This window comes from Hyperolius riggenbachi, chromosome 2, assembly GCF_040937935.1.
Source record: "Hyperolius riggenbachi isolate aHypRig1 chromosome 2, aHypRig1.pri, whole genome shotgun sequence".
In the NCBI taxonomy this organism is placed as follows: Eukaryota; Metazoa; Chordata; class Amphibia; order Anura; family Hyperoliidae; genus Hyperolius; species Hyperolius riggenbachi.
In genome coordinates, this window is record NC_090647.1 from 304,116,514 (window position 1) to 304,141,196 (window position 24,683).

The 24,683-nt window shown below is 45.1% G+C and overlaps 1 protein-coding gene across 1 annotated transcript in view; it reads right to left on the reverse strand.

Annotated features, from left to right (window-relative positions):
• CDCA8 (cell division cycle associated 8) overlaps positions 1–24,683 on the reverse strand; it is a 67,379-nt gene that overhangs the window by 37,497 nt on the left and 5,199 nt on the right. The window contains exons 2-3 of the mRNA XM_068269041.1: positions 8,988–9,098; positions 5,882–6,010 (exon numbers count right to left, since the gene is read on the reverse strand). Of these exons, the coding sequence (XP_068125142.1) occupies positions 5,882–6,010; positions 8,988–9,084 (226 nt within the window). The 5' untranslated portion in view covers positions 9,085–9,098. The remainder of the gene's footprint in view (positions 1–5,881; positions 6,011–8,987; positions 9,099–24,683) is intronic.

The window sequence follows — 24,683 nt, forward strand, 5'->3', positions numbered from 1 at the left end:
AAACTCCTAATACTGGCCATACATGTAATGATTGCAGAGACCCTAAAATGCCAGGACAGACCCCACGAATGATGCCATTTTGGAAAGAGGACACCCCAAAGTATTCCGTGAGGTGCATGGTGAGTTCATAGAATGTTTTATTTTTTGTCACAAATTGTGGTTTTGTGTTTTTTTTTTTTTTTTTTTTCACAAAATGTCATTTTCCGCTAACTTGTGACAAAAAATAAAATTTTCTATGAACTCACCATGGCCCTCATGGAATACCTTAGCGTGTATTCTTTCCAAAATGGGGTCATTTGTGGGGTTTGTTAACTGTCCTGGCAAGTGGGCGGGGTGCTAAATTTTGAGCACCCCTGTAAAGCCTAAAGGTACTCATTGGACTCTGGGCCCCTTAGCGCAGTTAGGGTGCAAAAAAGTGCCACACATGTGGTATCGCCGTACTCGGGAGAAGTAGTACAATGTGTTTTGGGGTGTATTTTTACACATACCCATGCTGGGTGGGAGAAATATCTCTGTAAATGACAATCTTTTGATTTTTTTACACACAATTGTCCATTTACAGAGTTATTTCTCCCACCCAGCATGGGTATGTGTAAAAATACACCCCAAAACACATTATACTACTTCTCCTGAGTACGGCAATACCACATGTGTGGCACTTTTTTGCACCCTAACTGCGCTAAAGGGCCCAAAGTCCAATGAGTATCTTTAGGATTTCACAGGTCATTTTGCGGAATTTGGTTTCAAGACTACTCCTCACGGTTTAGGGCCCCTAAAATGCCAGGGCAGTATAGGAACCCCACAAATGACCCCATTTTAGAAAGAAGACACCCCAAGGTATTCCGTTAGGAGTATGGTAAGTTCATAGAAGATTTTATTTTTTGTCAAAAGTTAGCGGAAAATTGATTTTTATTGTTTTTTTTCACAAAGTGTCATTTTCCACTAACTTGTGACAAAAAATAAAATCTTCTATGAACTCACCATACTCCTAACGGAATACCTTGGGGTGTCGTCTTTCTAAAATGGGGTCATTTGTGGGGTTCCAATACTGCCCTGGCATTTTAGGGGCCCTAAACCGTGAGGAGTAGTCTGGAAATCAAATTCCGCAAAATGACCTGTGAAATCCTAAAGATACTCATTGGACTTTGGGCCCTTTAGCGCAGTTAGGGTGCAAAAAAGTGCCACACATGTGGTATTGCCGTACTCGGGAGAAGTAGTATAATGTGTTTTGGGGTGTATTTTTACACATACCCATGCTGGGTGGGAGAAATATCTCTGTAAATGACAATCTTTTGATTTTTTTACACACAATTGTCCATTTATAGAGTTATTTCTCCCACCCAGCATGGGTATGTGTAAAAATACACCCCAAAACACATTGTACTACTTCTCCCGAGTACGGCGATACCACATGTGTGGCACTTTTTTGCACCCTAACTGCGCTAAAGGGCCCAAAGTCCAATGAGTATCTTTAGGATTTCACAGGTCATTTTGCGGAATTTGATTTCCAGACTACTCCTCACGGTTTAGGGCCCCTAAAATGCCAGGGCAGTATAGGAACCCCACAAATGACCCCATTTTAGAAAGAAGACACCCCAAGGTATTCCGTTAGGAGTATGGTAAGTTCATAGAAGATTTTATTTTTTGTCAAAAGTTAGCGGAAAATTGATTTTTATTGTTTTTTTTTCACAAAGTGTCATTTTCCACTAACTTGTGACAAAAAATAAAATCTTCTATGAACTCACCATACTCCTAACGGAATACCTTGGGGTGTCGTCTTTCTAAAATGGGGTCATTTGTGGGGTTCCAATACTGCCCTGGCATTTTAGGGGCCCTAAACCGTGAGGAGTAGTCTGGAAATCAAATTCCGCAAAATGACCTGTGAAATCCTAAAGATACTCATTGGACTTTGGGCCCTTTAGCGCAGTTAGGGTGCAAAAAAGTGCCACACATGTGGTATTGCCGTACTCGGGAGAAGTAGTATAATGTGTTTTGGGGTGTATTTTTACACATACCCATGCTGGGTGGGAGAAATATCTCTGTAAATGACAATCTTTTGATTTTTTTACACACAATTGTCCATTTATAGAGTTATTTCTCCCACCCAGCATGGGTATGTGTAAAAATACACCCCAAAACACATTGTACTACTTCTCCCGAGTACGGCGATACCACATGTGTGGCACTTTTTTGCACCCTAACTGCGCTAAAGGGCCCAAAGTCCAATGAGTATCTTTAGGATTTCACAGGTCATTTTGCGGAATTTGATTTCCAGACTACTCCTCACGGTTTAGGGCCCCTAAAATGCCAGGGCAGTATAGGAACCCCACAAATGACCCCATTTTAGAAAGAAGACACCCCAAGGTATTCCGTTAGGAGTATGGTAAGTTCATAGAAGATTTTATTTTTTGTCAAAAGTTAGCGGAAAATTGATTTTTATTGTTTTTTTTTCACAAAGTGTCATTTTCCACTAACTTGTGACAAAAAATAAAATCTTCTATGAACTCACCATACTCCTAACGGAATACCTTGGGGTGTCTTCTTTCTAAAATGGGGTCATTTGTGGGGTTCCTATACTGCCCTGGCATTTTAGGGGCCCTAAACCGTGAGGAGTAGTCTTGAAACGAAATTTCTCAAAATGACCTGTGAAATCCTAAAGGTACTCATTGAACTTTGGGCCCTTTAGCGCAGTTAGGGTGCAAAAAAGTGCCACACATGTGGTATCGCCGTACTCAGGAGAAGTAGTATAATGTGTTTTGGGGTGTATTTTTACACATACCCATGCTGAGTGGGAGAAAGATCTCTGTAAATGGACAATTGTGTGTAAAAAAAATTAACAAATTGTCATTTACAGAGATATTTCTCCCACCCAGCATGGGTATGTGTAAAAATACACCCCAAAACACATTATACTACTTCTCCTGAGTACGGCAATACCACATGTGTGGCACTTTTTTGCAGCCTAACTGCGCTAAGGGGCCCAAAGTCCAATGAGCACCTTTAAGCTTTACAGGGGTGCTTACAATTTAGCACCCCCCAAAATGTCAGGACAGTAAACACACCCCACAAATGACCCCATTTTGGAAAGTAGACCCTTCAAGGTATTCAGAGAGGGGCATGGTGAGTCCGTGGTAGATTTCATTTTTTTTTGTCGCAAGTTAGAAGAAATGGAAACTTTTTTTTTTTTGTTTGTTTGTCACAAAGTGTCATTTTCCGCTTACTTGTGACAAAAAATAATATCTTCTATGAACTCACTATGCCTCTCAGTGAATACTTTGGGATGTCTTCTTTCCAAAATGGGGTCATTTGGGGGGTATTTATACTATCCTGGAATTCTAGCCCCTCATGAAACATGACAGGGGGTCAGAAAAGTCGTAGATGCTTGAAAATGGGAAAATTCACTTTTTGCACCATAGTTTGTAAACGCTATAACTTTTACCCAAACCAATAAATATACACTGAATGGTTACAGAAATTTTACTTTATTTGAAAAATGTCAGCACAGAAAGTTAAAAAAATCATTTTTTTGCCAAAATTCATGTCTTTTTTGATGAATATAATAAAAAGTAAAAATCGCAGGAGCAATCAAATAGCACCAAAAGAAAGCTTTATTAGTGAGAAGAAAAGGAGCCAAAATTCATTTAGGTGGTAGGTTGTATGAGCGAGCAATAAACCGTGAAAGCTGCAGTGGTCTGAATGGATAAAAAGGCTCTGGTCCTTAAGGGGCGAAAAGACTGTGGTCCTGAAGTGGTTAAAACACATGTATTTTATTTGCCCATCTGTCCCGATTATTACACCGTTTAAACGATGTCCCTATCACAATTTATGGTGCCGATATTTAAATTTAGAAATAAAGGTGCATTTTTTCAATTTGCATCCATCACTATTTATAAGCTTATAATTTTAAATAATATAATAACATTCTCTTGACATGCATAATTAAAAAGTTCAGACCCTTGGGTAACTATTTTTTTTTTTTTTAATTGTATTTTTTTTTTTTTTATAAAAAAAGTGTATGTGGGTAATTTTTGGTGTGGGAGGTAAACTGCTAATTTTAAATGTAAAATTATATATATATTTTTTTATAAAAAATGTATGTGGGTGCAGTTTACTATTTGGCCACAAGATGGCCACAGTGAAAAAAGTCCTAGATGCGAACGATCTCGCATCCGGGAACTAAAATGCTGGGGAAAAGTTTCCTGGGGGCAGAAATACCGCGCTCTCTGGAGAGAAAGCGTTGGTATTTCTGCGGGGAAGGTAGATCGGTGAATGGGAATTATATTCCCATTCACTGATCGGGGGGCTAGCGGCGGGCGCGCGCCCAATCGCGAGCACCACGCAGGGAAAACAGCAGTGCCTATCTGGACGAAGAAACTCGTCCAGATAGGCCGAACTGGATATTCACTGAAATCAAAAACGGACAGTACAATACATGTGTTATTTAAGTAGATCAAGTATTTATGTGTTTTTTTACCCTGGTATAGTATGGCTAATCCTACTGCTCTAAAACCTAGATCTTTAACAAATGGTATGCATACTACTGTGAGTGGGTACATTTTGAATCACCAACCATTCCCTTGGGCACCGGGTGGTCGGCACACGTGCACATGACGCCGACCCATCAGGGGTTAGCAAACCTTTAGAGGAGGCCAGAGGGACCCCCAGAGAAGACCAAAGCTGCAGTGAGGGACAAATGACTTCTACATTAAGGCCTCTTTCACACCAAGACTGTGTTTTAGGGGACGTTAAGGTCGCATAACGTACCCCTAACGCAACGCCTGGTGGTGTTCAAGGAGGACGCCAGAGTGAGCCGCGTTGAGCGGCTGTTGGTGCGTCTTTTTTGTCTGATACTCTGCGGGGACCACGTGATGCGGAGTGTTCCGATCACGCGGTCCTCGCAGAGTATCAGACGAAAAAGGTCCCGCCAGCCAATCAGGGGCCGCTCCAGGAAGTAAACACTGCAGTAGTGATGGGAAGTCCGGCTCTTTTCAATAAATCGATTCATTGAAAAGAGCCGGACTTCCTATCTCTACTGTTCAGAATCGATTCAGAGGCAGAGCAGCAGGACTGAACCTAGTGATGGGAAGTCCGGTTATTTTCAACGAATCGATTCTGAACAGTAGAGATAGGCAGTCCGGCTCTTTTCAATGAATCGAGCCGAACTTCCCATCACTACACTGAAGTGCAGTAAATATTAAATAGCCATGTGGCTAACAATAGTGTACTCTCCCCTCCACCTCAAAATAAAAAAAAAACCAACACAATACTGTGCATGTGCAAACAGGCAATACATAGCACTTACATACACTTTCAAATAATGTGCAGCGTTACACTGTAACGCAACGTGGGCACTGTGAACAGCCCATTGATTTTTCATTGCTGTGAGTTGGGCTGCGTTACAGGCTGCTCTAATGTGCGCCTGTAACGTCCCACTGTGAAAGCAGCCTTAAAGCAGACAAGGTGCACAGGACCTGCTGTCAAGCTTCACTGGAGTGCTCTAAGTCCCAAGAAAGTTCATTGCAGCGTGTAGATAGAGAAGAGCAACTGGGCACATCCAGAGTAATAACTGCACTTTATTGAAAACCTCTTAAAATCGACAGCAATACAATGGCACAAACCACAAGGAGTGTGTGCTAGCAGGTACAAAGTCGATATCAGTTTCGCACCATCACATGGGGTGCATCATCAGGACCTTCTCTATCTATATGCTACAAATGACTTCTACGGGCTGGAAGAAGACCAAGGTAAATAAAAAGACATTTTGTCCCCTTGGAAGTCCTTTAAAGTGAGGTGAAGACTTGCAAACTTGAAATAAATTAAAATCATCTAATACAACTGCATGGTATTAACGGAAAAATTGTAAAGAGAAATAAAATATTACCAAGATAATCTAACCAGCACATCTCTCTCATGGCCGCAGGTAGCTTGATTAGTTCTATATTGTAAAGGCTATCCACTTCTTTCAGCCTGCTTGCAACAGTGGCCTTCAATTCCTCAACAACGGTCTTCACTACAAGAGAAAAGCAGTTTCATTAATGACACAGGTTAGCACAGATGTCACAATGCGCTATGTCCATTTCTGATTACCCTCCATAAAGCAGACTCAAGCCCTGTTACTATAAAGAGAGAAAAAGGTCCCATCAACTACCCAATTACAGCCAAAGAAAGCCAAGCTTTTCAGGTCTGTTTATAAGTCAGGTGTTGTCAGGGCGAAGCATCACAAGGAAGGTTTCTGGGAGGTATGAGGGTTGGTTCACACAGGAGCTTTTGAGGAGTGCTTGGCAGTGATCAGCAAAACACTGACACTTGTATCTCTAGGGGATTGTTCTCACTGCAGTGCTTAAAGGAATTGTCAGGCAAAAAAAAAAGTTTCACTTTCCTGGGGCTTCTACCAGCCCCATGCAGCCATCCTGTGCCCTCGTGGTCGCTCACTGCTCCTCCGTAGTCCATAACCCCCCCCCCCCCCCAGTTTCGTTTTTGCCGACCTCGGGGTTCGCGGGCCGCATTGTGTCCATTTTTACGCATTCCCGCTGATGCAGGGACATTAACACATACATTTTTTAGCGTTAGTGGTGCAACGTGAAAAAAATTTCACCCTATTCAAAAACTATACGTAAACTGTATCTGAAGATTAAAATACAACTGAAGTGAGAGGGATATGCAGGCTGCCATAATTATTTCCTTCTAAGCAATACCAGTTGCCTGGCTGTCCTGCTGATCCTCTGCCTCTAATACTTTTAGGCCCCGTTCACATCACAAACGCGGATGGCCATGCGTGCGGAACGCGTGCGGACCGCAACGCGTACGAACGCACGCCATCCGCGTTTGTGTGCGTTGCGCGGCTGATCCCATCACTGAAAAGTGAATGGGACAGCCATGCGTTTACAAAAAATGCATGCAGCATGCGTTCCCGGACCGCACAGGTCCGGAACGCATGCAGTGTGAACATCAGACATTGCACTCTATGCAATGTCTGATGTCGTGCGTGTCGGCCACCTGCACGCGTTTCCAAAACGCGGCTGGAAACGCGTGCAGTGTGAACGGGGCCTTAGCCATAGACCCTGAACATGCAGCAGATCAGGTGTTTGTCATTTTTTGTCAGATCTGACAAGATTAGCTGCATGCTTGTTTCTGGTGGGAGTCAAACACTATTGCAGCCAAGCAGACCAGCAGGGCCACTGGTATTGTTTACAGGAAATAAATATGGCAGCCTCCATACCCCTCTCGCTTCAGTTGTCCTTTGGGCAAACCCCTAAGTAGAAAAAAAAAAGTTATGGTGCATACATACACCCAATTCTGATTGGCTAATGTTTGGCCAGTTTTATCACTAAAGTTGGTGTTAGAATTTAGTGAATTTGAACACCTGAACACTCCTGACCGCTGCTGTTCAGCACCCCAACAAGCGGAACAGGGTTAGCAGGAGTTCACTGATACTCCCTCCTTCCAAAGCAGGAGGAGGAGTTATCTGAGTCATGTGAAGCACAATGAGACCCTGTCCACTTCTTCAGGTGCTGAACAGCAGTGGTTGTATTCTACATACCTTAGCAGAGGGAAGCCACTGGATGGTCCAGAGGCTTCTCTTGTTGTCCTGGACCACACCAACCAGGCACTGGGACCCTCTGAGCATATACAAAGGCTTTTTGGATATGCTCAAGTGACCAAGCCTTACCAGACTGCGCATGCAGTAGTACTATCCACCCCTGCATAGTAGCACAAAGCCACTCGTGCACTGATTTTTCCCTTTGTGCACTAGCAGCTTTGCGCTACTCTGCTCCTAGCATGTGCAGTACAGCTGGACTATCCAGAGGCTTTCCTCTATTGAAGTGTCTAACTTTTACTTTCTTTCTCCCTACAGGTTTGCTTTGAATAAATTTAGGAATAACCTGTCCAAACATGATTTCTGTTTCCCAAGTGCATGTTTGAAACAAATCACAGAGGTGCATCTTGGTACTGACCTTGGTTTGGTATTTATTCCCTAAACAATTCTCTGCTTATTACCAATGTGCTTATGAAGATTATACAATTACTAATAGCAACATGCTAAAGCATTAAAGCCCCATCTTAGTGACTGGAAATGTACCTTTAATTATACCTTTTATAAACCTTACTGGCGGTAACCCTGAGCTCAGGTTGGGGTAGCGAATTACCGACTTTTACGGCCGTTTTGGAGTCTCGTGCTCAATTGGCACTGCGCAGCGGGACTCCAGCCTCTCTCCCTGGCAGTCTGCAGCTTCTCTGACTGCCGGGATCCCCATATCCCCGCTCTTCTTCCGGGGACTCAGCAGCCAATCATCAGGGCGGGATCAATTTTTGAAGTGGACTTGAATTTTTGCACAGGGCAGAAGGACACATATACACAGTATATTCTCCCACTGGAACGTGACCCACCTCCCATCACTTACCCAAATACAGAATTTAGTAGGGTTCAACCTAGGCATGGAAAAAAAGGTTTCTGAAATGCCATAGCCCAGGGAGATCATCAATTATTGTCTAGGACACTCAAATTCCTCACCTGCATTAGACTTTATAACACAACATCATGTCTATCCATACAAATTAAGACATAACGTGTAAAACTAGCCCCTGGCTACTACACCCCCCTCCCATTAAACTTAGTCACTGCATTCTCCTTTCTAGATAAAAGCAAGTACTGTATGTTACTGAATACATCGAATCGAAAGCAAAGCCGCATACACACACTAAATAAAATCCCCAATGACACTTCTTGGCCAGCAAATTGTCCAAAAGCATTATTCTCCCAACTTATCCTGCCCACCACTTGACATCACTGTGGTACAGCTCCATCAGCCCTATCCCCCCGCATAGCAACAAAACACATTGCTAGCTTAGAGGCCAACATAGCGTCTGTGCAGTGCTGGTCCTGCGATGTCACCCGAGAGATCGAGTCCTCTTCCCTGCCAGGCGACATGCCTCATGCGTACGGGGCAAGACTGTAGCTGAAGTGTTCACAGGTGGGGTTCATTTACCTTGACTGTCAAAATCTTTTATGAATGATGCCAACTTCTCATCTTTTATGTTACGATTTTTCTGCCCACGGTTGGTTTTTTTCTTTGCTGGTGCCATGATGATACTGCAAGCTAGTGAGAAGAAAGTTGAAAAGTGTTACCACAAGTCCCAGATACGTCTCATTACTGAAAGGAAATGTTAAAGTGTTAGTATACTTGCATTTTGCTGTTTCCAGGCAAACCATGTATTTAATTTCCATATCTCCCCTTCACACTAGTCATGTATGATGTTTGACTACTAAGCCCTTGCTGAGAGTGACTTTTTAATGTTAAAGGGAAGGTCCAAGCAAAATAAAAAAATGAGTTTCACTTACCTGGGGCTTCTACCAGCCCCATGCAGCCATCCTGTGCCCTCGTAGTCACTCACTGCTGCTCCAGTCCCCCGCTGGCAGCTTGCCGACCTCGGAGGTCGGCGGGACGCATTGCGTACATTTTTACGCATTCCCGCTAGTGCAGGAACATTAACACATACATTTTTACGCATTACTGGTTCAATGCGTACATTTTTACGCATTGAACCAGTAATGCGTAAAAATGTATGTGTTAATGTTCCTGCACTAGCGGGAATGCGTAAAAATGTACGCAATGCGTCCCGCCGACCTCTGAGGTCGGCAAGCTGCCAGCGGGGGTCTGGAGCAGCAGTGAGTGACTACGAGGGCACAGGATGGCTGCATGGGGCTGGTAGAAGCCCTAGGTAAGTGAAACTCATTTTTTTATTTTGCTTGAACCTTCCCTTTAAAGGGAACCTAAACTGAGAGGGATATGGATGTTTCCTTTTACACAATACCAGTTGCCTGGCAGTCCTGCTGATAGCTTTGTCTACAGTAGTAGCTGAATCACAGACCTGAAACAAGCATGCAGCTAATCCAGTCTGACTTCAGTCAGAGCACCTGATCTGCAGACTTGTTGAGGGGCTGTGGCTAAAAGTATTAGAGACACAGGATCAGCATGATAGCCAGGCAACTGGTATTTTAAAAGGGAAAAAAATCCATATCCTCAGTTTAGGTTCCCTTTAAAGGGAATCTTGGCCATGTCTCTTCTCCCAAACATTAACCGGCCTGACGGTAAGCCCGACCTGAGCACAAGGCTGTGGAGTCGGTACAAAAATCTTCCGACTCCGACTCCTCAGTTTATGAAATCAGGACTCCGACTCCAACTCCGGGTACCCAAAAGGGCTCCGACTCCTTGGTCTAATACTTAACAGGGATGTGGATTTTGTACAAAAATCAGCCGACTCCGACTCCTCAGTTTATGAAATCAACGACTCCAACTCCGAGTGCCCAAAATTGCCCCGACTCCGACTCCACAGCCCTGCCTGAGCACGGGCTGTGATCTCCATGTGCGCAGCAGTAAGCCCATGCTCAGGACGGGCTGTGAAGAATCTGCCTCCCGCACTTCTGAACTGGGTCCCGCACGCGATCAGCGCTGCCAGCGGGACCCAGGCATCTCCCCCCAAACCTTTTTTGCCAATTTTTCGGCCGCCGGGATCCCCAAGTCCCCTCTATTCTTCCGGGGACCCGGCGGCCAATCACTGCACAGCGGCGGGGCTAATTCTTAAAGTGGACCTGAAGATGTTCAGGTCCAAATAACTGTGAAAAGAGGAAATCGCCCTGTCTATCTGTGTATATTTATACATACATATTCGTGTGACGGTGTGTGTGTGTGTGTGTACACATGGAGGTACATGTATGTACAGTATATGCATGTATGTACATACACGTACGTGCATGCATACATGCATGCAAGCATGTAAAATGTTTGTATGTACATGTATATATAGATAGAGTTTAGCCTCATTTGTCTCTAATCACAAGTTGTAATTTGATCTCTCCCCTGTGTCACCTAACTGCCATGGCAGAGATGGCAGAAAAGCTTATTTGAAAGCACAGGATGGTAACAATATAGACATTTGGTTCCCAACTGCATCTGACCTAAGGGCTTCTGCCATACTGTTACCGATTTTTGCCCTGACTACTTTCTGCCTGCCACCTGGACCGACCTCTGCCCTGATTTTGAATACTCTCTTATTTGTACAGTTTCAAAATTCTTAAGTGTCTTTATAAATTTAATTAATGAAGAAAATCTGTGTTCTAGTCTTTTATTTATATGCAGAATGTCTACCAGGCTTTTATTCTGTCATATTTTGGTACATTATGACTTATGAATTGGAGGCCGAAAATTCTAGAAAAAAAAAAATGTACTGCTTTTGACTCCTAATTCCAGACAGAAATGCACTGCCAGGGAGGTTAAACACATGCCCTCATCAGTGACTCATCCAGCTAACCAAAATTGCTCCAACTCCTCGACTCCACAGCCAGTCTAGTGTGCATGTCACTATGTATTGATGGTACTTCAGTGACTTAGTATGTACATTACGGTTTGCACACCCATAGAACCATAATAAGGAATGTTCAAAAATCGGCTTGGGAACAGTGTATGGTCAAAAATACATCAATAAATGTATTGACGTGCACACCAGCATACGTTTTTCTGCCAAAAGTGCCTATACTGTTTAAAAGGATACCAGATGCGAAACATGCTAGAGAAACGAGGGGAGCAGGCATATACAGTCACCTGTCCTGATGCCTGTCGCTCCCCCCGGTTTCCTTTCTGCCCTCGCATTATATGCAACTGCCCCTCCAGCAGCCTCGTCTAGGTCGCCGGGGCCAGGCACTACTGCGCAGTCGCTGGCTGTGCGTATCCTGCAGCGCACTGCGCATGGAGTCACCATGTCATGCGCATGACGTCATACGCATTGTGCTCCCGGCCACAGGTGCACGCTGCAAAACGTGTGCAGCCCAGCGAGCGCCTGGGCAGTAGTGTCCGACTCCCGCAACCCAGAAGAGGCTGCCAAAGGGGCATTTGGGTATAATGTGGGGGCAGAAAGGAGAACGGGGGAAGCAACAGGCATCAGGACAGGTGACAGTATATGCCTGCTCCTAGGCCTGAATGATTTTAGGGAAAAATTGAATTGAGGGATTTCTGCCTGAAATCATGATTTCGATTCAGGATTTCCTTCAAATCAAGCTTTGTTCCCCCTCTGTGCCTCTCTCTCTCTCTCTTTGTCCCTTTTGTCTGTGTACTCTCTGTGTCTATCTGTGCCCCCTCTGGGTCTCTCTCTGTGACCCTTCTGGGCCTCTCTCTTGCCCGCTTTGTTTCTGTGCCCCCTCTGTCCAAGTGGCGGTAGTGCTGGACATACCCTCCAGCACAAGTCCATCGAAGTCAGTCTATTCACTTTGCCTCCTGCAGGCTCTAATGCACAGCATACTTCCTGTATCGCATGTGGCATACAGGAACCAGGAAGTATGCGTGTACAAGAGCCGTCAGATGGCGATAAAGGAAGGACAGCCTTGGTGCCATGCGGAAGTTATGACCCACACTGCCCATGCTGCAGGCCGCACACACCGGGACTTGGGGAAAGTTTGAAGATGCGTCTTCAAACTTCCCCCATGCGGAAATTATGTCAACGCGATAATCGTCACTTTGGAGAATCGTGATCTTGGCGATCGCGATTTCGGTTTAAATTCGATCTATCATTCAGGCCTACCTGCTCCCCCATTTCTCTAGCATGTTTCGCATCTGGTATCCTTTAAGTGATCATAAAACACTTGCCTAGAGTGGAAAAACAGACACTGGCGAAAGGGTACAACAATAAATACAGCAATAATCCATGAAAATCTACACCATAAATTACTATTAGCATCATTACCAAAGGTTATTCAGCAGCCAGTAGAAAAAGTTGTACAAAAACCCCCAATACAATCAGGAGGAAATGGTAGCGCAACATTTACCAAACAATGTCGTTTCGAGGCAATAAACCTCTTGGTCGCAGGTATACAAAAGTCAATGCAGCAGACAGGTGACCGGAGAAAGCAGGCAGAGGAACGCCGCTCCAGAGAGCATGACAACAAGAAGAGGATCTTGGGTAAGGATGAGCAAGAACTATTTCACAAAAAGCAAATTTGCCCTGGGCAACAAGAGGCTAGAAGAGGACACAGGAAGCCTCTGGATCAGCTGAGGGAAGTATTTGGGGCTAGTCTAGTTTAGGGAACCAATCAGGAAACTCATAGGGAAATTCGGCTAACGTGATTGGTTGGACAGCACCCTCTATCTTTCAGAAAGGTTGTAGTAAACTATGCCCACACTATTCAGCCAAACACAATGCTTTGCGTTGTACAGGGAGCTGTTTGGAGAACAGATCACTATGAGGTTTCCTGCTGGCTCCCCATAAACTAGACTAGGGTCAATATTTTAACTCCTTCCTCATTACAATTTGTTTTAGCTTATTATTGAGTCAGAAAGTGGCAAATGTAGTGGCATGGTGGGTAGCACTCTCGCCTTGCAGAGCTAGTGTGCCCTATTCAAATCTGGGACAAAACACTATCTGCATGGACTTTGTATGTTCTCACTGTGTCCATGTGGGATTTCCTCCAGGCACTCTGGTTTCCTCCCACATCCCAAAAATATCCACTCAAAAAAACGACGTATAAAAACATGACTAGCTATGGTAGGGATTAGATTGTACATTTTCCCCTTGTCTGCGTGGGAATCCCAAAAAACATACAGGTAAGTTAATGGTCTTCCTCCTAAATTGGCCCTAGACTATGATACATGCACTACACAATACAAAAAGACATATGTCTATGGTAGGGATTATATTATGAGCCCCTCTGAGGGACAGTTAGTGACAAGACAATACACTCTGTACAGCGCTGCGTAATATGTTGGTGCTATATAAATAGTTAAATAAAAATAAAGTGCAGAGGTAGAGGTCGATAAATAAGCAACAAAGAAAAAAACAACAACATGTAGGTAATCTCACTCAGGGAACAAGAGGGAGGACCTGGTCAGCTACCTGAGAGGACAATGGCCCACTTTTTCTACTGAGTTTTCTCTTAGGTGATATTTTCAAAATTATCAAAAAATGTCTTTTAAACCACCAGCAAGCAAACAAATCAAAGTAATATTTTTACATACCTTTTGGTGCTTTTTCCATTGCAAAGTGCTGAGACTTTGAAGCAGCAATACAGAGACGATGCACAGAGAGGATATGCCTCTGTGCTCTCTTTAACCACTTAAAGGATACTGCAGCCCACAGGCTGCGGAGAGATAAAACCGGAGAGCCGCTGGAGCGCACATGCAGCAGGCGGGGGAGTGTCCGTACTTCTGGCGTCATGATGCGACACCAGAAGCGAAGATTACAGGACATACTGCGCATGCGCGCCGCAGTATGTCCGGGTCAGGAGAGTCGGCCAGTACCGGGAGCTGTGGCTGACGAGCGGGACCCGACGGCAGGGAAGCGGTGAGTATGTCCTTTTCTTTCTCTACACATTGCAGGTTTTATCTCTCCGCAGCCTGTGGGCTGCAGTATCCTTTAAAGAGACACTTAAAGGGGTTCTGTGGGGGTTCCTGAGGAGAAAAACTGCCACTTACCCCGGGCTTCTATCAGCCACCTGCAGTGGTAATGTCCCACGCCGTCCTCCTCCCATCCGCCGTTCCCCGCAGCCGTCACCGGGCTATTATTCGGCTGTCACACAGACGAATAAGGCGCGTTGCCGCGCCTCCGCTCGCGTCCTCTGAGGCTTACTGCGCAGGCGCAGTACAACGGAGCCTTGTACTGCGCTTGCGCAGTTAGCTTCCGATGACGCAGGCGGAAGCGAGCGGGTGCGCGGCCACTGTAGCGCAGCCGCAGTTGGATTCCATGCTGCGCTAGACCGGGGCCGGAGAACGGCAGATGGGAGGACGCCGCCGTGGGACATTACCGCTGCAGGGGGCTGATAGATGCCCAAGGTAAGTGTCTGTTTTCCTCCTTAGATACCCCGTAACAGAACTTCTTTAAGCCAGGAAAAAAAAAATGAGAGTTTTACTCACCTGGGGCTTCTACCATCCCCCTGCAGCAGTCCAAAATGAGAGTTTTACTCACCTGGGGCTTCTACCATCCCCCTGCAGCAGTTCTGTGCTCTCGCAGCCACTCACTAATCCTCTGGTCCCCCGCTGCCAGCTAATTTCGTTTTTGCCGACAGGCCCGTCAGGACTGGCCATGCGTAGCTTTTTCCGCATTCCCGACTGTAATTAGCGCTATTGCGGGCTGCAACAAGTACAAAAATACGCGCTGCCGCATTACGAACGCATAGATATGCGGCAGCGCGTATCTTTTTACGTGTTGCGGCCCGCAATAGCGCTAATTACAGTCGGGAATGCGGAAAAAGCTACGCATGGCCAGTCCTGACGGGCCTGTCGGCAAAAACGAAACTAGCTGGCAACGGGGGACCAGAGGATTAGTGAGTGGCTGCGAGGGCACAGGACTGCTGCAGGGGGCTGGTAGAAGCCCCAGGTGAGTAAAACTTTTTTTTTTTGACTTAAAGAGAATCTGTATTGTTAAAATCGCACAAAAGTAAACATACCAGTGCGTTAGGGGACATCTCCTATTACCCTCTGTCACAATTTCGCCGCTCCCCGCCGCATTAAAAGTAGTCAAAAACTGTTTTAAAAAGTTTGTTTATAAACAAACAAAATGGCCACCAAAACAGGAAGTAGGTTGATGTACAGTATGTCCACACATAGAAAAAACATCCATACACAAGCAGGCAGTATACAGCCTTACTTCTGAATCTCAAGAGATCACTTGTGTGTGTTTACCTTCTGTCCCCAGCTTCTCTCATGCACTGAACATTACAGGCTTCCTGCAGACAGCTCTGCCTATGTCGTTAATTCCTTAGTATGTGACAGACAAGCTCCTTTCACAGCCTCCAGAGAAGGATTTTTATCCAGCTCTCTTCTATCACTGATAAGATAGCAGAGAAGCTGCTGGCTTATGTAAATAAAACACACACTGGAGTGTGCATAGAGGAACAGTTCAACACTGAAGAACTTGGCAGCCTTCCAGACACAGGCCGACAAGTCTGACAGGGGAAAGATACATTGATTTATTACAGAGATGGTTATAGTAGAAAGAGCTGCAGCAAGCCAGATCACATTAGAATAGGTTTAGGAACTTGTAGGAAGGTAGAAAAAACGTTGTAATTTTTGTTAGAGTCACTTTAAAGTGAACCTCTGGACTAAAAATCGACTCAGCAGCACGGAAAAGGCCTGGTGTTTCTTTAACCGTTTCACAGCATCAGAACTTTTGTTTCTCTTATCCAAGCCTCATTTTTAGCTGCACAGAAGAAAACTGCCCGGGCTTTTTTCCCCTGATGCTGTGCAAAGCATGATGGGATTTCTGATGTTGTTGCTCTCGTTCTGCTGTTTTGGTGCAAAATTGTTTTTTTTTTTACATTTTGAATTTGACATTTGAAGCCTAGCGAGTGCAGCTGGGAGGGGTTATCAGTATTACCTATCTATATTACCTATCTATTCTAATTAACATGACTAATGTAACTTAATGACAGTATGTTTGTTTAGGCTGAAGTTCCCCTTTAAGGTTCACTTTAAGGACTGCAGTCATAAAACCCCTTAAAGAGACACTGAAGCGAGAATAAATCTCGCTTCAGAGCTTATATTCAGCAGGGGCATGTGTGCCCCTGCTAAAACACCGCTATCCCGCGGCTAAACGGAGGTCCCTTACCTCCCAAACCCCCCCCCCCCTGCAAAATCCGCGACCAACTTGGTTGTAGATTTTGCTCCTGTTGAGGTAGGGCTAATGGCTGCAGCCCTGCCTCTCAGCGCCGTCTATCAGCGGTGCATCGCTGACTCTCAGCGAAGGAAGACTGAGAGGGGCGGGGAAGAGGCGGAGATACGCGCATGGAGGCAGGGCTGCGGCCATTAGCCCTGCCTCACCAGGAAGAGATCCCCCGGACTCCACGAGGGGATTTGGGAGGTAAGGGACCCCCGTTTAGCCGCTGGATAGCGGCGTTTCAGAAAGGGGCACACATGCCCCTGCTGAATATAAGCTCTGAAGCAAGATTTATTCTCGCTTCAGAGTCTCTTTAAAGAGGAGCTGTTAGGTATAGGGTCTCAGAGAAAAAAAACATATCAGTAGCTAAATATTGGCTGTACTTACATTACATATGCATTTTACTGTCCACGTTTGGATTTCACAGAATTTTTATATAGTATTTGCAGAGAATGATGCTCCTGACAGCTCATGGCAGGTTCCATGTTTGTCTGTCTCCTATAAAGCCAATTGTGATGTCATATCCTCCCTGCATCCTGATGATTCAAAGATCCTAATAGACAACACTACTGTGCAGTGAATATTAATTAGCCATGTGGCTAGGAACAATAGCGGACTCATGCAGTATACTCTAACGGAACATGTGCCCTGTGATTTTTTCAGTGCTGTGCTGTTAAAAGCTGCTGTAACATGAGTCTAACTTCCCACTGTGAAAGCAGCCTTAGGGCGTGATAGGGAAATGAAGGGGGAGGACCCAAGGTAGTGCAGAGTGGGGAGAAGAAGCAGCCCCAGAATGCTTTGCAGTATGTTACAGGGCTGTGGAGTCGGTCCAAAAATCCACCGACTCCGACTCCTCAGTTTAGGATTCCTCCGACTCCTCTAACTTGCATACTACAATTTTGTTGATTAAAAGTATGTAACGTGAAATTCGTCTCTTAACTGCCAACGCTTAGGAATTTTACAAGACAACTGAAGTGAGAAGAATATGTAGACTACTATATTTATTCCCTTTAGACTAAAACTAGTCCTTGGTAAGAATACTTGTAAAAGGTACAAACCGGAACAAAGAACATCTATTAGGCCCTAGGCAATGTAAGTGTGGGTGCATGTAAGAATGATGTGCAGGTCCTCTGCAGGGGAATGAGGAGATTCTTCCTCTATTACACATTCATCATGCACATTCTGAACATGGATCAGGCCCTAGGCAATGTAACTCTGGGTACATGTAAGAGTGATGTGCAGGTACTCTGCAGGAGAATGAGGAGATTTTTCCTCTATTACACATTCTTCATGTACAATCTGAACCAGGTTTATGGGTGATAGACAACCCCTCTCTGTTCAATGTGCACAACATTCTCAGTGGATTCCCTGAAGCTCTGTGGGGAGTGCATATGTAGAGTATAGTACTACTGTGTAACAAAGTAAACCTGAGACAGATGAAATTAAAGTTTTGTAAATACCTGGTACTTCCTCCAGCCCCTTCAGGCTAATCAGCCCCTCGCTGTCCTCCTCCGCCACCTGGATCTTCTGCTAGGAGTCCAGGTACTTGAGCCAGTCTGGCGTAGTGCGCATGCACACACTCCGCCGCCAGGAGCATACTACACCTGCGCAGCACTATTACGCAGGTGCAGAACGCTCCTGGCTGTAGGAGCGGCACGTGGCTGGACTGTGCTGACTGGCTGAATTACCAGAACTCATAGCAGAAGATCCAGGTGGCGGAGGACAGCGAGGGACTGATTGGCCTGAAGGGGGCTGGAGGAAGCCCCAGGTATGTATAAAACTTTACTTTTCATCCGTCTCAGGTACCCTTTAATTTGTAGTCACCAAACCAAATTTTAACAACATATCAAATTATTGGATTTCATGAGCAAAGGGAGTGCATACATTTGCATAAATCAGAATCAACGCAGAATTATTTACATCTCATTGACCATCTCTACTATGACACGGTTACACATCAGGTTTTATACTTACAGCTGTGAGAGAACGCAGAAAAGCCGCCGCGTGTGCTACTGAGGAGGTGGCTGATTCTGCGTCCAATGCGGTGGTTTGCACGCGGAAGCGTGTGTCTGGTAGCAGGGCACAACACGGAAAAGCCGCCGCATGCAACAACAATAAAGCGGCTGGTTCCGCGTCCAGCGCGGCGGTTTGCACGCGGCAGCGTGTGTCTGAGTCTGTTAGTGCACACAGGCTTAGGGATACGCACGCGCGTGCTGAGAGGCAGAATTCTTATACTGGGCAGAGAGAGTCAGCTGATCACGCCGATCAGCTGACTCCAGAGCAGGATACTATTGGTTGAGCAATTGGGGTGGTGCTGGTGAGCACTACTCCATATATAGTTCCTGCTGGCCAGTTGCAAGTTGTCTGCCGTTGCGAACACTACGTGGAAGCACTCAGACCTTAGTCAGATCCAACAGTGTGTTTGAACCAGGTGGACCTGGGAATTCACACTGAGCCAGATTACTTATACTGTTATTCTGTTTATGCTTAGGCTAGTTCCAGGGTGTAGAGACCACGGACCTCACACTCAAGACTAGGGAACTGTATTATTTGTGTTATACTCCAAACTAGTTCCAGGGTGTAGAGACCACGGACCTCACACCCAGACTAGGCATTGTTTGATATCTGTTATGACTTATTGCTTTCCTGACTACTCCTCTGTCCTCTGATTCAGTACCTCGCATATCTGATACTCCGTTGCCAAACCCGGTTTGCCCTGGATACCGACTCAGTCTTCTGTCTTTGTACTTTATCTGTCCGTGTGTTACCGACCAGGCGTGCCCGACCTCGAGAGCTATCTCTCCTCTTAAGAGATAGTCTCCAGATCAGATAGTGACATCCACCTTCAGGTGTCACTCACTTTCTGGTCCTTCCTATCTCCAGCCTGACTCCACCCCTTGGAGAGTCTCAGGCTGCTGGAAGGTTCCTGTGTCCTCTGAGCAGTGTTCCTTACTGCCTAATATCCCCTGCCCAGCAGGTGCATTACTCAAAGTACTACTGTTACACCAAACACATACCCATAGGTGTCCAGAGGTTAGTAATATATCTGTATTATCGGTGATTCTGCAGATCATCAATAATCAGGTATATATCTGCAATCTTGGTGATACTGCAGATCACCAATAATCAGATTCTCTCTGCGTGCTGACACCAATCGTTACAACAGCATAGATGTTATTTCGTATATATAAGATTCCTGTGTACACATCATATATACAGTCACAATCAGATGTGTATATCTGACTTTAGAAATACGGGGACTGCTTTATTGAAGCAGCACAAGTAACTCATTTTGATTGGTTTATTTCATTTTTGTGGACTGAGCACAGCTATTACTGTATATATATATATACACACATTATTTTTAATGACTTATGTGAGAAATAGAACATTTTATCATATTTTCTATTTTAATTACAGTTACAAATTCATTAGGAGTCGGAGTTGGAGCATTTTTCCCCGACTCCGACTCCAGGCACCCAAAATTGCTCCGACTCAGACTCCACAGCCCTGGTATGTTATGCGGCCTGCTTAGGGGCTTGGGAATAACCAGCCTTGCAGTATTGCCTTTTTGGCTTCCTTCTAAACTGTTTAACACAGGAGAATATAGGTTTAAATTAGCCCACTGCAGCTTTAACAGTTTATTGCTCGGTCATACAACCTACTATCTAAATGAATTTTACCTCCTTTTCTTGTCACTAATACAGCTTTCTTTTGGTGCCATTTGATTGCTGCTGTGATTTTTAGTTTTTATTATATTCATCAAAAAAGACAAATTTTATCAACAAAAAAAAAAATGTTTTTTTTTTTACTTTCTGTGCTGACATTTTTTAAAGTAAAATTTCTATATACATTTTTGTCCAAATTTATTGTGCTACATGTCTGATTTAAAAAAAAAAAACAAAAAACAATAAGTGTTTATTTATTGGTTTGGGTAAAAGTTCCCATTTTGAAGCATCTCTGACTTTTCTGAGCACCTGTCGGGTTTCATGAGGTGCTAGAATTCCAGGATAGTATAAATACCCCCCAAATGACCCCATTTTGGAAAGAAGACATCCCAAAGTATTCACTGAGAGGCATAGTGAGTTCATAGAAGATTTTATTTTTTGTCACAAGTTAGCAGAAAATGACAATGGCCTCAATTCACTAAGCTTATCTCCTGTCTTTAATAACTCTTCTGAGCTGTTTTACAGTTATCACAATTCGATCACCATGGTGATAACTGTAAACAGCTCAGAAGAGTTATTAAAGACAGGAGTTAAGCTTAGTGAATTGAGGCCTTTGTGACAAAAAAGAATTTAAAAAAAGTTTCCATTTCTGCTAACTTGTGACAAGACAAAATGAAATATGTCACGGACTCACCATGCCCCTCTCTGAATACTTTGGGATGTCTACTTTCCAAAATGGGGTCATTTGTGGGGTGTGTTTACTGTCCTGGCATTTTGGGGGGTGCTAAATTGTAAGCACCCCTGTAAAGCCTAAAGGTGCTCATAGGAAGTTGGGTCCCTTAGCGCACCTAGGCTGCAAAAAAGTGTCACACGTGGTATCGCCATACTCAGGAGAAATAGTATAGTGTGTTTTGGGTTGTATTTTTACACATACCCATGCTGGGTGGGAGAAATCTCTGCAAATGAGATTTTTTTTTTTTTTTTTTACACACAATTGTCCATTTACAGAGATATTTCTCCCACCCAGCATGGGTATGTGTAAAAATACCAGGGCTGTGGAGTCGGAGTCGTGGAGTCGGGCATTTTTGGGTGCCTGGAGTCGGAGTCGGGAAAAAATGCACCGACTCCGACTCCTAATGAATTTGTAACTGTAATTAAAATAGAAAATATGATAAAATGTTCTATTTCTCAGATAATAGTCATTAAAAATAATGTATATATACAGTATATATACAGTAATAGCTGTGCTTTGTCCACAAAAATGAAATAAACCAATTAAAATTAGTTACTTGTGCTGCTTCAATAAAGCAGTCCCCGTATTTTTAAGGTCAGATATACATATCTGATTGTGACTGTATATATGATGTGTACACAGGAATCTCTTATATATACTAAATAACATCTATGCTGTAAGAATAAAGCCTGATGTGTAGCCGTGTCACTAATAGAGATGGAAATAATTCTGCTTTGATGCTGATTTATGCAAATGTATGCACTCCCTTTGCTGATGAAATCAAATAATTTGATATGTTATTAAAATTTGGTTTGGTGACTACAAATTAAAGGGTAACTGAGACGGATGAAAAGTAAAGTTTTATACATACCTGGGGCTTCCTCCAGCCCCCTTCAGGCTAATCAGTCCCTCGCTGTCCTCCACCACCCGGATCTTCTGCTATGAGTCCTGGTAATTCAGCCAGTCAGCGCTGTCCGGCCGCATGCCGCTCCCACAGCCAGGAACATTTTGCACCTGCGCAATAGTGCTGCACAGGTGTAGTATGCTCCTGGCAGCGGAGTGTGTGCATGCGCACTACGCCTGACTGGCTCAAGTACCTGGACTCATAGCAGAAGATCCAGGTGGTGGAGGAGGACAACGAGGGACTGATTATCCTGAAGGCGGCTGGAGGAAGCCCCAGGTATGTATAAAACTTTAATTTCATCTGTCTCAGGTTTACTTTGTTACACAGTAGTACTATACTCTACATATGCACTCCCCACAGAGCTGCAGGGAATCCACTGAGAATGCTGTGCACATTGAACACAGAGGTGTTGTCTGTTTACAATCTCCTCATTCCCCTGCAGAGTACCTGCACATCATTCTTACATGTACCCACAGTTACATTGCCTAGGGCCTGATAGATGTTCTTTGTTCCGGTTTGTACCTTTTACAAGTACTCTTACCAAGGACTAGTTTTAGTCTAAAAGGGAATAAATATAGTAGTCTACATATCCTTCTCACTTCAGTTGTCTTGTAAAATTCCTAAGCGTTGGCAGTTAAGAGACGAATTCCATGTTACATAATTAATCAACAAAATTGTAATATGCAAATTAGAGGAGTCGGAGTCGTGGAGTCGGAGGAATCCTAAACTGAGGAGTCGGAGTCGGTGGATTTTCGGACCGACTCCACAGCCCTGAAAAATACACCGCAAAACACATTATGCTACTTCTCCTGAGTAGCACATTTTTGCACCCTAACTGCGCTAAGGGGCCCAAAGTCCAATGAGTACCTTTAGGATTTCACAGGTCATTTTGAGACATTTGGTTTCAGTGGTATAAGCATCTGCAAATTTTGATGACAGGTGGTCTATGAGGGGAACCAGTCATAAGCAGGATGGCCTCTTAGATGACAGGTTGTATTGGCACTGAAGTGCAGGAAGCGCAGGATGTTCTCAAATCGTGACCTGGACATGGCAGCAGAGAACATGGGCATGTGATGTATTGGGTGCGTAGACCAATAAGACCGCAATATATTCTTTTTGACTAGACCCATGTTAAGGAGAAGGCCCCAAAAAATGTTATGTTCGGAATCTTGGAGTGGCTTCCACAGTAAAGGCTGGGCATAGTAGATTCTTGGATTGGCGGTTGCGTATTGTGTGGCATAACGGTTGGTCTCGCCACAATTAAGTCCTACCAGCAGTGATCAGAAAAAAAAAATTCTGTCACTGCGGTGGGGCGGGTGAGGGTTTGGCCGGGTGATTAGAAGCCCGCAGGGGGGCAGATTAGGGCCTGATCTGATGGATAGGAGTGCTAGGGGGTGACAGTAGGTGATTGATGGGTGTCTCAGTGGGTGATTAGAGGGGAGAATAGATGCAATCTATGCACTGGGGAGGTGAATGGAAGGGGGTCTGAGGGGGATCTGAGGGTTTGGTTGAGTGATCAAGAGCCCACACGGGGCAAATTAGGGCCTGATTTGATGGTTAGGTGTGCTAGGGGGGGGGGGGTGACAGGAGGTGATTGATGGGTGTCTCAGGGTGTGAATAGAGGGGGGGAATAGATGCAAGCAATGCACTGGGGAGGTGATCGGGGGTATCTGAGGGCGATCTGAGGGTGTGGGCCGGTCACTGGGTGCCCGCAAGGGGCAGATGAGGGTCTGATCTGATGGGTATGATGGGTAGCAGTGACAGGTGGTGATTGATGGGTGATTAGAGGTGAGAACAGATGTAAATAATGCACTGGGGAGGTGGTTAGAGGGGTCTGGGGGGCTATCTCAGGGTGTGGGCAGGTAATTGGGGGCCTGCAAGGGGCAGATTAGGCTCTGATCTGATGGGTAGCAGTGACAGGTAGTGACGAGGTGATTGATAGGTGATCAGTAGGTGATTACAGAGGAGAATATATGCAAGCAATGCACTGGCGAGTTGATCAGAGCGGGTCTGGGGGGGCTATCTGAGGGTGTGGGCGGGTGATTGGGTGCCCACAAGGGGCAGATTAGGGTCTAATCTGATGGGTAGCAGTGACAGGTGGTGACGGGGTGATTGATAGGTGATCAGTAGGTGATTACAAGTGAGAATATATGCAAGCAGTACACTGGCGAGTTGATCAGAGAGGGTCTGGGGGGCTATTTGAGGGTGTGGCGGGTGATTGGGTGCCCGCAAGGGGCAGATTAGGGTCTGATCTGATGGGTAGCAGTGACAGGTGGTGACAGGGAGTGATTGATTTGTGATGATTGGGGAGGATAGATGTATACAGTACACGAGGGGGGGGGGGGGGGGGGGGTCGGTCTGGGGAGGATCTGAGGGTGTGTGTGCAGGAGCCCCCAGGGGGCAGTTAAGGGGTTAATCTAAAAAATAGCATTGACAGCTAGTGACAGGGAGTGATTGATGGGTGATTAGGGGGGTGATTGGGTGCAAACAGGGGTCTGAGGGGGTGGGCAGGGGGGGGGGGGGGGGGGTCTGAGGGGTGCTTTGGGCGATCGGAGGGCAGGTCAGTGTGTTTTGGTGCAGACTAGGGTGGCTGCAGCCTGCCCTGGTGGTCCCTCGATCACTGGGACCACCAAGGCAGGAGGCAGCCTGTATAATACGCTTTGTATACATTACAAAGCGTATTATACTCTTTAGATGCGGCGATCCAGGGGTAAACAACCCGCCGGCGCTTCCGATCGGC